This window comes from Amia ocellicauda, chromosome 1 (assembly GCF_036373705.1).
Source record: "Amia ocellicauda isolate fAmiCal2 chromosome 1, fAmiCal2.hap1, whole genome shotgun sequence".
Taxonomy (NCBI): domain Eukaryota; kingdom Metazoa; phylum Chordata; class Actinopteri; order Amiiformes; family Amiidae; genus Amia; species Amia ocellicauda.
Window position 1 is genome coordinate 34801679 of NC_089850.1, and position 11675 is coordinate 34813353.

The 11675-nt window shown below is 43.9% G+C and overlaps 1 protein-coding gene across 1 annotated transcript; it reads left to right on the plus strand.

Moving 5' to 3' along the window:
- The first annotated feature begins 203 nt into the window (after positions 1-203).
- Positions 204-11152, plus strand: LOC136760056 (maestro heat-like repeat-containing protein family member 1). Its single transcript, XM_066715301.1, has 25 exons — positions 204-268; positions 879-911; positions 1188-1312; positions 3629-3790; positions 4044-4169; positions 4259-4369; positions 4519-4598; positions 4921-5026; positions 5353-5448; positions 5736-5843; positions 5988-6120; positions 6254-6345; positions 6528-6680; positions 6965-7110; positions 7418-7535; positions 7629-7765; positions 7887-8024; positions 8265-8379; positions 9183-9320; positions 9439-9627; positions 9844-9993; positions 10166-10297; positions 10446-10548; positions 10646-10711; positions 10891-11152. The coding sequence occupies exons 2-25, from the start codon at positions 890-892 to the stop codon at positions 10971-10973; spliced, it is 2829 nt and encodes a 942-aa protein (XP_066571398.1). The 5' UTR covers positions 204-268; positions 879-889; the 3' UTR covers positions 10974-11152.
- The last annotated feature ends 523 nt before the right edge of the window (positions 11153-11675 follow it).

The following is an 11675-nucleotide window of genomic DNA, read 5'->3' on the forward strand; positions in this document are numbered from 1 at the left end:
ATGTTTTTCACGCGTTATTTATTTATCAATGCATATACAGTGTCAGTATAACGATGACGATGATGATGATGATGAAGATTATATCGCATGTTTATGCGATATAATCTTCTTCATCATCATCATCATCATCATCGTTATGGTTATACTGACACTGTGACACTGGGCAATTGTTACGTCATCATAGCATGCCTTGCAAACAATAGCATATAAAACGCTGGCAAAGAATCATTAGCTGTGCTTTCAGTCAGAAGAACCTATTCTGGAGTTGGTGAGATTGTATTTAATTTATTTTTGTTCTGTTTGTGTATTAATATCTTATCATCGGATAGATTTAGTAGGGCATTGTATTGGTCATTTGCAGTTTAGAAGTTATAAGCAGCTCCGCTTTAATTGATGATACTATTGTAATATCCTACTGACAAGAAATGCAGCTTACGCGACTTACCTGTAGTTTTCTATTGGAAATGTTGATTTTGAAGGAAATGAAATGAGATTTGCAAAGTATTTTCTAATTATAACTATATATATATATATATATATATATATATATGTATTTGAAAACAAAATGCAATATGGTCATCTTGTGTCAGTGTAATTTGTTCTAAATATGGCCTGATAGGGTGTTACTGTACTAGCAGAATGCATTGATACTGTATTTATTTTTTACACTCCAATTCAATATATAAAATCAATGTGAATAATGGAATCATGTACATATTTGTTTTAACATTCTTTTAACACATTTTTAATTAGTTATTCATTTTGCTAATGAGTATATCACCCTCATTTGCACGGGTTCTCAATGATTTAACAAATTAGTCCGTTGCTTAAATTTGTTTTTGCTTTGCTTAACTGTGTTTTTATATTGTATTATGCAGAAGAATAACAAATGAAGAGGATGGTAAAACAAGGTAAAATGTTTTTATTATGTAACGGCTTTGGGATGCCATGTGTTTCTGTAGGAGTCTGTCATTCTCCTTCGCTTGACCTATTCTGTAAGATAACTTTTAAATAAAGAACACAACTAAACATGGGCTTTTGTTTAATAATACCCACACAATCTCTGAAGTGCGAAGACAGCCATAATTCCCTGGTGGCATAGGCATAGGGAATCAAAATGAACATCGGGAGTACAGTCACTGTGTCTGAATATCTTCTGACAGAACTGATGTGCGTCTCTCTTCCAGGCAACACTTCTTCTTCCTGTGATGCAGATGAGGAAGCGGACCTTCAAAGTCAGTTAGACTGCCTCGAGAAATGTCTTCGAAATAAGTTGCCATTCTTTGAGGAGTACCTGGCCAACAAACCTCAGGTAAAGTACAGCCTCAACAAAGCTTACCCCCCACACACTTTTTGATGCATTTATATATATATATATATGTATATATGTGTAGCGTAAGGTACACTTATAAATTTCAATTAAAGAAGTAAATTTATAGTATCACCTTATCACGAATCCTGGAATCTTGTAGAACTCAATTTCTGTAATAATTGGACGCAGACACCAATTCCAAAGATATAAATTGTCAAATGTATTCAAAACAAAGACTAAATGTAGCACTACACTAATTATACAAAAGGGAAAAACTAATTAAAATTCAACTCTAGATCAACAAATCAAAGACAAATCACTTCCGTGACCAAATCAAGGACCATGGTATCGCATATGATAACACAAATCGTTAAACAAAAATGGTTATAAAAACATTGACTACAATACCGGTTAGTAATACGAAGGTGAGTCTCTCGTTAGTATTATTAGTCAGACATTAAATAACTACGCAGGTTAGTATTTATGTCAGGTAACTTCTCGTTATATATATATCAGTCTCATTTACGTTTAGGTGCCGAGAAAGATCCTATCATTACTTGTTACCACAATTTCCCTTAACTGATTATTATTCAATGATTAAGGATAGGCAGGGCCACCAATAATCTAATGTCTATTAACTTGTATCAATTTCAGACTAAACAGTTAAACAGGAATGAGAAGATATTTCTCGGCGTTGACAGATTTTATTTCTAAAATTATCAACAAAACAGTTTAATGCAACACACATTTATATTTAAGAAAACTAAATGATATTACACATTCTAGAGTTATGAATCACAGATTAACATTTCTAATTGATTTCTCAAATGTCATGAATCATGAACTCCAAACTGTTAAACTTATCTGAACTTCGTCGCAGAGAGGCCTCTCTGTCTTCGGGCTCAGATAACAGCACACGGCACGAGGTCCGTGTGGTTTGGAACAAAGGCAGTCCGGTTCGGCTTTGTCCAAGAACTTCCACTCAGTCGATGCACCTGGAAGTTGGGGTTTCGTGAATGTAGAGTCGTTTCCAAACAGATTTTCCACTGGTTTGAAGGCTCCAAGGTTGTGCACAAAATCTTCTTTGTAAGCAGGGGTTCCACCGTAGTTACTTGAAGACGAAGTCTTTGAGGAAAGCAGGGCCCTGTTTGTTCCAAGGGTCAAGTTTCTTAAGACTCAAATAGCTATTTAAATGACTGACACTTTCGTATACAGTCGACTTAGTCAATTGTCCAGCTGTAAAACTCCACTGATCAGGTGGGCACAGGCGGGCAGCGCAGTCTGTAAAGTTCTTTATTTAATAAAGTCCTTTAAAAGAATTCTTCGTACGGCTCAATCTCCTTCTCCCAGTTTAACTCTTCTGTTGCCGGCAAAGACTTAGTTGGGTTCTGGTTCTGGTTCTGGCAACAGAGCTACAGGTTGAGCTGTGGCAGCGAGTTTCTGGTTTAGGTGAGAGAGAGAGAGAGAGAAAGAAAGACTGTCCGCTGTTCCTTATAGTCTGTCAGATCAATAGGTGATTGGTTCCTGAGTTCTTGAGATTGGATTTCGGTTTCAGCCCCCAGTGTCCTATTGGAGGGGGGCTTGATTTATGACTGATGTCAATCCATGCCATCTTTTGGAAATGCCGGTTGGCCTGGGTTCGTAGCTCTATGTCGGGATTTCGGCTCTCGTCCACTTCAAAGAGTTTTTATCACCTACAGGCCCCTTTCTCCAGACATCTCATAGCAGGATTCCAAACTATTTGGCCTCTTCTCGGTGCCATCCTCCCCAAAACTGTCACTTTGATGCAAACCAGTTCCAAGCTGAAGAGCTAAGGAAATCTGATAACTTTGGGGGGGAGAGGTCTTCTTTGGATCAGTGCTTCAGCTCAGAGCCCAAATGCTCTTATCCAAATACACCCAACATAACACTACATATATATATATATATATTTTTTTTAATGTATTAAGTATACACTTGCATATACAGTGCAGCACACAAGTATTTGGACATTGACACCATTTTTGTTGTTTTAGCTCTGTACTCCAGCACATTGGATTTGACCAATGACCATGACCTGATCCCCTAAAATGGGGGGCAATGTATAAAAAGGGCCGTAATTCCTACACGGTAAAATCCAATAGGCTGGGGTACAGAGCTAAAAAAGTGTGTCACTGTCCAAATATGTATCATTTCACTGGACTGTTTTAAAGAACAGGGTTCAAATGAAGATCAAAGTAATCTAAAGTTAGTATAAGACTGTCAATCTGTCATTTGCCCGGACTGGAAACCAACACAGAGGGTATTCTTTTTTTCCTTTTCTTCCTCTTGTAATAGGTGGCTTCAGAAGATCGCCTTGTGATTCTCGAGGCAGTGGAGACAGTGGCCAGAAACGAACCACTTCCTGATGTTGAGAGATTGATAGTGTCAATCATTTCTGTCGGACTCTCTGAGATGCCTGTCTCCATCCCAAACTTGGAGGGAGACTTCAGGAATAAGGTACAAAATCGTTTTGTTCACACATGCCTACAGAATAGCAATTGTGTTTTTTAAGATGTGAAACTGCTGACACTATTTAAGCCCAGATGGATCTGTACATGTTACAGTCCTGGGTAAATTAACATTTGATCATTGTAGGTTCTGTTTCATGTTCTCCTGTATCTTCCTGTTTTCATATAGTATTTAGCAATTGCCTTCAAGTCCAAATGAAGTTCCTCCAATCTTGGTTAACCTTATCCATTTTCTCCGGCAGACCAATGTGCTCAGCAGAGTGGTACTGTGCTATGGGTTCATAGCCCGCATGAGCCCTAAATCAGACGTTGAAGAGGTCCTTGAGTTTGACATTTTGCCCAAAATGAGTGCCTTCTTCAGGTCCGAGGTAGGCAAAAGATATCTTAAACAAGGAAACCAGTGTGATTGTGCATGACAACCTCCAGAGACTGAGATGCTGTGCTCTTTCTCACCCAGGACCCCACAGTCAGAGCGAGCGTGTGCGTCAGTCTCGGCCTCATGGCACGGACAGTCAAGGACGCTGGACTCACCTTCCCTTTCAAAGAGGAGCTTCTGGGTGAGCTGGTGGTAAGTAGGGTTTCCTTGTGTGCTGGGAAAGATCAGTCTCCTGTGAGTATTGTCACCTGGCACTGGCACCGCCTTAAGTATGTTGTGTCATCAGTCACAAATACCATGATGTGAAAGTGTCAGAAACCTGTTTTTTTCCACCCCCTCAGACCTTGATCAAGGATCGGCCCACAGACAGTTCCAGCCCGTCCCTCTGCCAGCGGGCGCTGGACACGTGCACCATCCTGAGGTAACTGTCCCTGTAGCCACATGGCTGAGATGTGTTTCAACTCTTGATAGTCAGTCAGGGCCTGGTTTCTTTTCCCCCATGTGACGCACCACTCGCCTGAAACATTGAGAACCCTGAAATGTGTTCTGTTGACTAACAAGCCTCACAGTAAATGGGTATAGAAAACCTAGACCAGAATTTGGGTGGGTCTTATATTATGAAAATGTGATGGGTTTCATTAGTTCAATGTTTTGGCTGAAATGATCAATTTAAAGCAACAGGGATTAGATTTGTGTGCTCTGCTGAAGTTCCTATAACCGCACACTCTCTCTCGTTTCCCCAGCCGAGCCAAGCCCTTCCTCAGGAGACAGCAGCTGCATCTTGTGTGGCTGATTGTCGAGGATGTCTTAACTCTTCCCTGGCTGGCCCCCAATGGGGATTCACTCCAGGTAAGGATCTGTTTTGACACTTTCAATTGATAATGAATATTTAAACATTTCCAAAGCTGAAAATAACATTTCTCAGTGTTTAATAATAATAATAATGTTGGTGAATGAACAATACTATGCAATCATCTGTGCTGTATCTCCTGCGAGAAACAGGAGTCCAGGGAGCAGAGATTGTCTACAATACTCAGAGTTGTAAGAGTGTAGTAGTGCTCATCATCATCAAGAACTGTTCACATGAATATATCGACATGAATGTGATTACAAATGTTCCATTCACATCTGTCACACAGATAGTGTACATTGTATTTGATTGCTGTCTTGTCTAGGAGGTGTACTCTGCCAATGCAAGGAGTCTCTCTGCCCTGCTCAGAGCCATGCTACGGCTGGACTTCACCCCCGACACCCTCCTGGAGCTGCTGAAGGTGAGACCCTTTACCTTGCCTTAAAGCAGAGTGACCATCGAGTTTTGGGCTGTTCAAGAGACGGGGCAAGGCTGATTGCGTAGGTTCAGTCAGTTAGGCTGGACAGATCACTGTATCCTTGTACAAATTATGACCTCAAATCTTGGAATCAACCTAACATTTCTATATAAGTCATAGCTTGTGTCCCTCTGTTCCTTAAAGAGTTAAGTCCTTACATTGATAAATCTTTTAAATGTGTTTTTCTGTTCACTTTTTTTCCCTCTCCTCTGTCATCCCTCCCTCCTCAGCCGCTGCAGGCATTGGGCTTGTCTGTAATTGATGTCAAACGAATTAGGGCCATGGCGATGATCACCGCTCTCCTGGAAGGTTACTGGATGGAGGCTGAATCCATGCAGGTGAGCCAGGATTCAGGCCTCTCAGTGTGGCTCGGTGTTTCCATGTTGATTTTCACACGGTGGGCGGGTGTCTTTGAGGGTGGCGATGCTGGGGCATGAAACTGGGCTTTGCACTGATCTCCGGGTGTCTGTTCTTTTCAACAGGTGCAAGGGAGCTTCCCATTAGGCCAACTGCTGGCATCCCTAGTTCCACGATGCTTTGACCCGGAGCCGGTGATCAGGGGAAAGGCAGCACATTGCATCAGAGTCCTTCTGGACCATTGGCTGCGTACAGGAGGTACTGAGTGTGTTGCTATGAAGTGAACAGTTCTGTAAAGTACTGCAGACAGTAATTAGTTTGCACTTTACATTGTGTGTCTGTTTCTATCAGTGTACAAAGTTTTAGGTTTTCATTTTTTTTTTCTTTACAGGTTTTGAATTTGGCAGGAACAAGTTGGAAGACCTGATCCGATGTATTGAACGGAGCCGCTCTGTCCCGGACACCTGTGCTGCTCTCCTCCAGGTAAAACCGTGCCTCCATGCCTGTCGTGTCTACAGTCTGCCTTCTACAGATTCCAGAGTCATGCGCTGAGGCACGTCTGTAACACGCTTGTAGCAACTGCATAGTCTAATGAGTTGACGGTGACTTTAAGAGTGTCTGCGCTGGGTTGATGACTGAGCGGTGAGTGCGTTTCTGTGTTTCAGATCGTCGGCAAGTGTTTCCCTCGGCAGGAGAAGGAGAGACTGATTGAGGGTTTGCGTCAAGGACTCAAAGACAACCAGACCAGCTCTGCCCAGGGGTCCTGCACTCTCTTGTGCAGCATCTTGGAAGCTCACCCCACTGAGCTCACTGGATTGGTGAGAGGAACAGTGCTTTAATGTTATAGCGTCAGTTACAGCTCTGAACTTCTGTATAGCAAGTGTTTGGGCTTCTGGTCAGCTGGACAGCAAGTTCAGCTCAGGCCACACGTCTGTCTTGCAGCTTGAACCACCCAACCCAATATGCAGCAACCCTGTTAGGGAATAAGAGCCTTAGAAGTCCTCCAATCTGACTTTTTATAGAATCTTTTGCAGGCAGAAATAGGAGTGTATGCAGGGAAACCATTTTTGGATTATAACCTGCTCTCTCCTTTGTGCTATAGCTTCCTCAGGTGCTCCATGCATTTCTGGGCTTGAGGGATGCGGAAGAGAGGGTGAGAGAGAGCGCGAAGGAGGGTGTTCTCCAACTGTTCCGACTGGACAGTGTGACGGTCGTCAACTCCCTCATCAACTACTCGTCTGCTGACAGGTGGGATTTATGAATCTAAACTGGCCTGTGAAGAACATTCTCTGAGGGATCAAACATGATTGAAGTCCCACACCTTGTAAAATGTTTTTTAAAAAGCTTCGACAATCATGCCTTCGTTATTTGTCAGATGTCACGACTCACGCAGTTATCCTGGATTACCTAGACAATCAGAGCCACGCAATGTCCACCTGCTCATGATCCCAAGCTTAATTCTATCGTGTGTCGGCCTCTCTTTCCTATTAAGGGGGAGAGACGGTCAGTCACTTACTGTAGGTCAGCACATAATGCGTGTTTGATTGTTTTCCAGCACCGTTCAGCAGCAGAAGTGGTGTGTCAAGCTGTGGGGGGCCATCCTGGCCATCAGCAGGGGTCTCTGGCCACTGAGCGAGCTGATGGCCTTGGCTAGTACAGGGCAAGCCGTGGCGGTAAGTGACTAGAAAGCCCAACATGACGAGGGCACGGCCCGGAACTGTCCCTTCTGGACTCGTTTTTAATCTGCTTCTCTTTGCCTTGGTCAGGCCCGTGCTGTAGTGGACTTCCTGTCTGAGAACAGCCTGGAGGCTTTGAACACGCACTTTGTGGAGCTCTTCGCTGGCCTGTTGCCCCTTCTGGGTCCTGAGAGTCCAGCTCTGGACGCAGGCCTCAGTGTCAGGAGGTAAGAGTTTGTGTTGGGGAGCCAGCGGTGAATCACACCAGAAAACTGTCGTCCGTTATTATACTTGCACAAATTTTTCTCCGACGCCCAGTCCAGTGATATGGTCCCGCTCTCTCTCCAGCACCGCTGTGGACGCCCTGAAGGCTGTGCTGTCTCAAGCACAGTTGAGCGATGTCCTTCAGCACATGGACCGGGACAGAGTATGGGAACTGCTCAGGGAACCAGGTCGGGAGCCTGAGGGGATCTTCCTGCTGACCAGGTAAGACAAGCTGGGCTCAAGCATTAGGCCCCGAGCAGATCCAAAGAACTGTTCTACAGACATTTATTAATACATGATTAATAGGGCCACCAACTTTCCATAGACACCCTTTCAGAGGGCAATTTTAGACGACTCATCCAGGTTGATAATAATCAAACCCCTAGCAGGGACAAATGGATAAACCGTAATTAGCTAGAGAAAAAGTTGCAAAATAAATTACTTTGTTCTGTTGAACGACAGGGCGCTGTTGAGGTTCGATGCCCCTGGCATGCCTGCTGTGGTAACTTCCCTCTGTGAGCGGTACAGCAGCATGGGAGAGAGCCAGAAGATCTGCGTGGTGGATTTCTTCTCTGCTGTGAGTGTCATCTCCCCGGACTTTCATATAACCAAATTATACTTCGTTTCCACTGGCCACGTTTAGGTGCAACTCCGCATGGCCGGGCTGTAACCGTGTAACTGTAACTGTACGCCAGAGTTTATATTCATTGCCGTGAGGTACAGCTGCCCTAGGAAGTGAATGTGAGACACCAAAGGTGTAGAAACCAGGACGTAATGAAAAAATATTTATAAAACAAATTACATCACTTAAAAACATGATGGTATTTGTTAGAAAATTGTCGCATCTACTCCCATTTCATCTAGTTAATAATATACCTTAAATATCCTAGATATTTCCCTTATTATCCATCTGTGGGAGAATAAAATTGCATTATTAAATAAAGTGGGCGTGTGTTTAAATCTGTCCTGTGTAGCCTCTTAGCATATCATGAAATATACAGTACTAAATATACAGTCACAGCCTGTATATGTAGTTTCTTAAGAACAACTAATAAATGTATATATAAATACAGCTACAACACTTTGGGATCCATAAGTTACTCAGTATTAAACTATAGACATTTAAAGTATTTTGAGAGATTTCTCAAGACATTGGGACATTTAATTTCACTCCAGGATGTTTGATCATAGTCTTTCATGTTTGCATGTATTTATTCCCCAAAAAATGAATGTATTTTGTCCGGCACAGTATTGCAGTCCGATGCAGTCCTTTCTCCAGCAGGATTTTCGTGATCTTTTCAAACGCTTTTAAATGTCTTCCTGCTCCAAGCAATTGATCCTGCAGTGTCTCAGACTTACCCATGTCTTCCCTTTTCAAAGCTTCTGCAACACCCACACCTGACTGATCACATCTGGTCACCAGGCGTCATGGAGAGGCTGTTGGCGATCTGTGGAGAGTCCTTGGAGGACATTGACAGTCTGGCAGTGCGAGGGCTGCAGACTCTGCCCAAGAAGGAGGTAAAGAGAAATGACTAGAGTAGTTTTGGAGTCTAATGTCGGAATTGGATGAGTCTCTGGTCGGTTGACAGCATATTTGTGTAGATGGAGGCTGAGCACGGCCCTCTTCTCTGCTCAGATTCACAGATACGCTACAAAGCAACTGGAGCAGATGACCGGTGCCCTTTCCATGTCGGAGGAGCAAGGAAAGCCAGTTATCTTGAGGGCCATCTCTGGTTTGGGCACCAGCCTCCAGTTTTGTGAGAATGGAACAGTCAAGAAACTTATCCCCAAAGTTTACCACCAGGCAAAGGTTTGCATAGAAAAGGTATGTCTTAGAATGTTTCCTTGGTTTCATTGTGAAGATTATGTTTTTTCTTGGATCTGGTCATTCTCCCACTCGCTGTGATGTCGACCACATTCTTCTGTGGAGTTTAAGTGTAGCTCCTCGTACGCCTTTCTACTCATTTACTTCAAGCTGTATTACCGAATGAGGACAGGCCAGTGCTGACGTGCCGCGTCTGTCCATGTGCTTGTGTTGCAGGCGGACCCGGAGATCCGCAGGGCCACGGTGGTTCTGCTGGGAGCGCTAGTGAAGAGGGCTGTTGGGAATGAAGTATTAAAGAAGCAGTGTCACGGCTCCCTGGCCAGGCTGCTGCTCCACCTCGAGGACTCCAACCCAGCAGTCTCCCAGGTAAATACGCTGGGCAGTGAAGACCCACAGTGGTATGTTTTTAAATGGCACCATGTGGAAATTGAATATAACGGGGGTAAAGACCATACAGCCAACCTGACGACCTCTGAGCAAAGAACAAATGGCAGCTCTCTTTGTATTACTCAGTGTGATATGACTCTTCCCACCCCAGGCCTGCCAGCGGACTCTGCAGCAGTGTGCGCCAGCTCTGAATCGCACAGCCTTCACCAGTCTGATTGAGGAGCACTTTGGACGAGTGCCCTTGGAACTCCCCTCCTTCATCAAGGAGGTGACCGCTGTCCTTGTAAGTCGCTGTTCACGACTTTCCTCTTGGCATTCTGTTTGGGTTCCGCTCATCATGTGTGGGAATGTTTTCCAAGCCTGGTTGTCTGATGCTGTTTTCAGACCACTGGTTCTTGTATTTCCGCTGAAAGATGTTGTTTTACTCTTAGCAACAGACCTTCCCCGGTGCGATGGGGGTGTACCGGGACGTTGTCCTACGCTACCAGAAGAGCCGTGACCCAGAGCTCAGAGCGAGTGCTGCTGTGTTCATCGGTAAGAGAGCCAGAGCAACAGAGCTCTGTCAAGAAAGCTTCTGTCCCACTATGTAAAGCAGTCGCACTGTCTCACACCTGTTGTTCTTCTGTGTCAGGGGCTCTTCTTGAGAAGACGGAGAAAGGCTTCTTCAACTTAATTCCTAGGATGAGACTCAACAAAGGTACGTGAACGTCTCTAGTTCATCACTTTGACGGCAGTGTTTTTGCTATTACTCTGATGCCAGAAGTTTTCACAGTTTATAAAACATGAAAGAATCAAAAGCTTTTGATTTGAGACCCTATCATTCATCAGTGAATCTGCCAAGCAAAGTGTATCTACAGCATTTTCCTCTCGTCACAGGTCTCTCTCGCCTTCTAAAGGACCAAGATTCAAGGGTCAAGAAGAAGGCAGCAGAAGCCATGGTCCGCTTCCTGCAGGCCTAATGCATGGGCCCGGCCCCTCCCCCCGAGGGGCTCTCCGTTTCAACGTGTTGGAATTCCAGGCAGTAGTATGGGGGGGCGCCGTTAGGGACATAATTCACCCCATGGTACATACACTATACACACTCCAGATTGTGTCTCAGAATATAGTGCGTTCATCTCAGTATTATGGGGGCCAAACAGGCCATAATACATCAGATTGTGTGCATACTATATTTGGTTCACAACTTTGCATGCATACTGTAATGGTTTGTGTGAGTACTATGTTGGTTTGTGTGAGTACTGTAATGGTTTGTGTGAGTACTATGTTGGTTTGTGTGAGTACTATGTTGGTTTGTGTGAGTACTGTAATGGTTTGTGTGAGTACTGTAATGGTTTGTGTGAGTACTATGTTGGTTTGTGTGAGTACTATGTTGGTTTGTGTGAGTACTGTAATGGTTTGTGTGAGTACTATGTTGGTTTGTGTGAGTACCATATCGGTTGTTCACGTGACTCAACTGGGCGGGGCAGGACTAGGGACGAAGGAAAATCAAGGCGGAAGCAGCAGTGCGAGCTTTGTCCTCAAGCAACACATTACTGAATGACTTGACATGTCATCTGAGCGAGACATCACAGATTACTTTTTAAATATTGTTCACACCGTGTCTATGGTTGACAGTTATGGGGCGCTGTTTGTGTCAGACAAAATTTCATGCATGAAAGCGT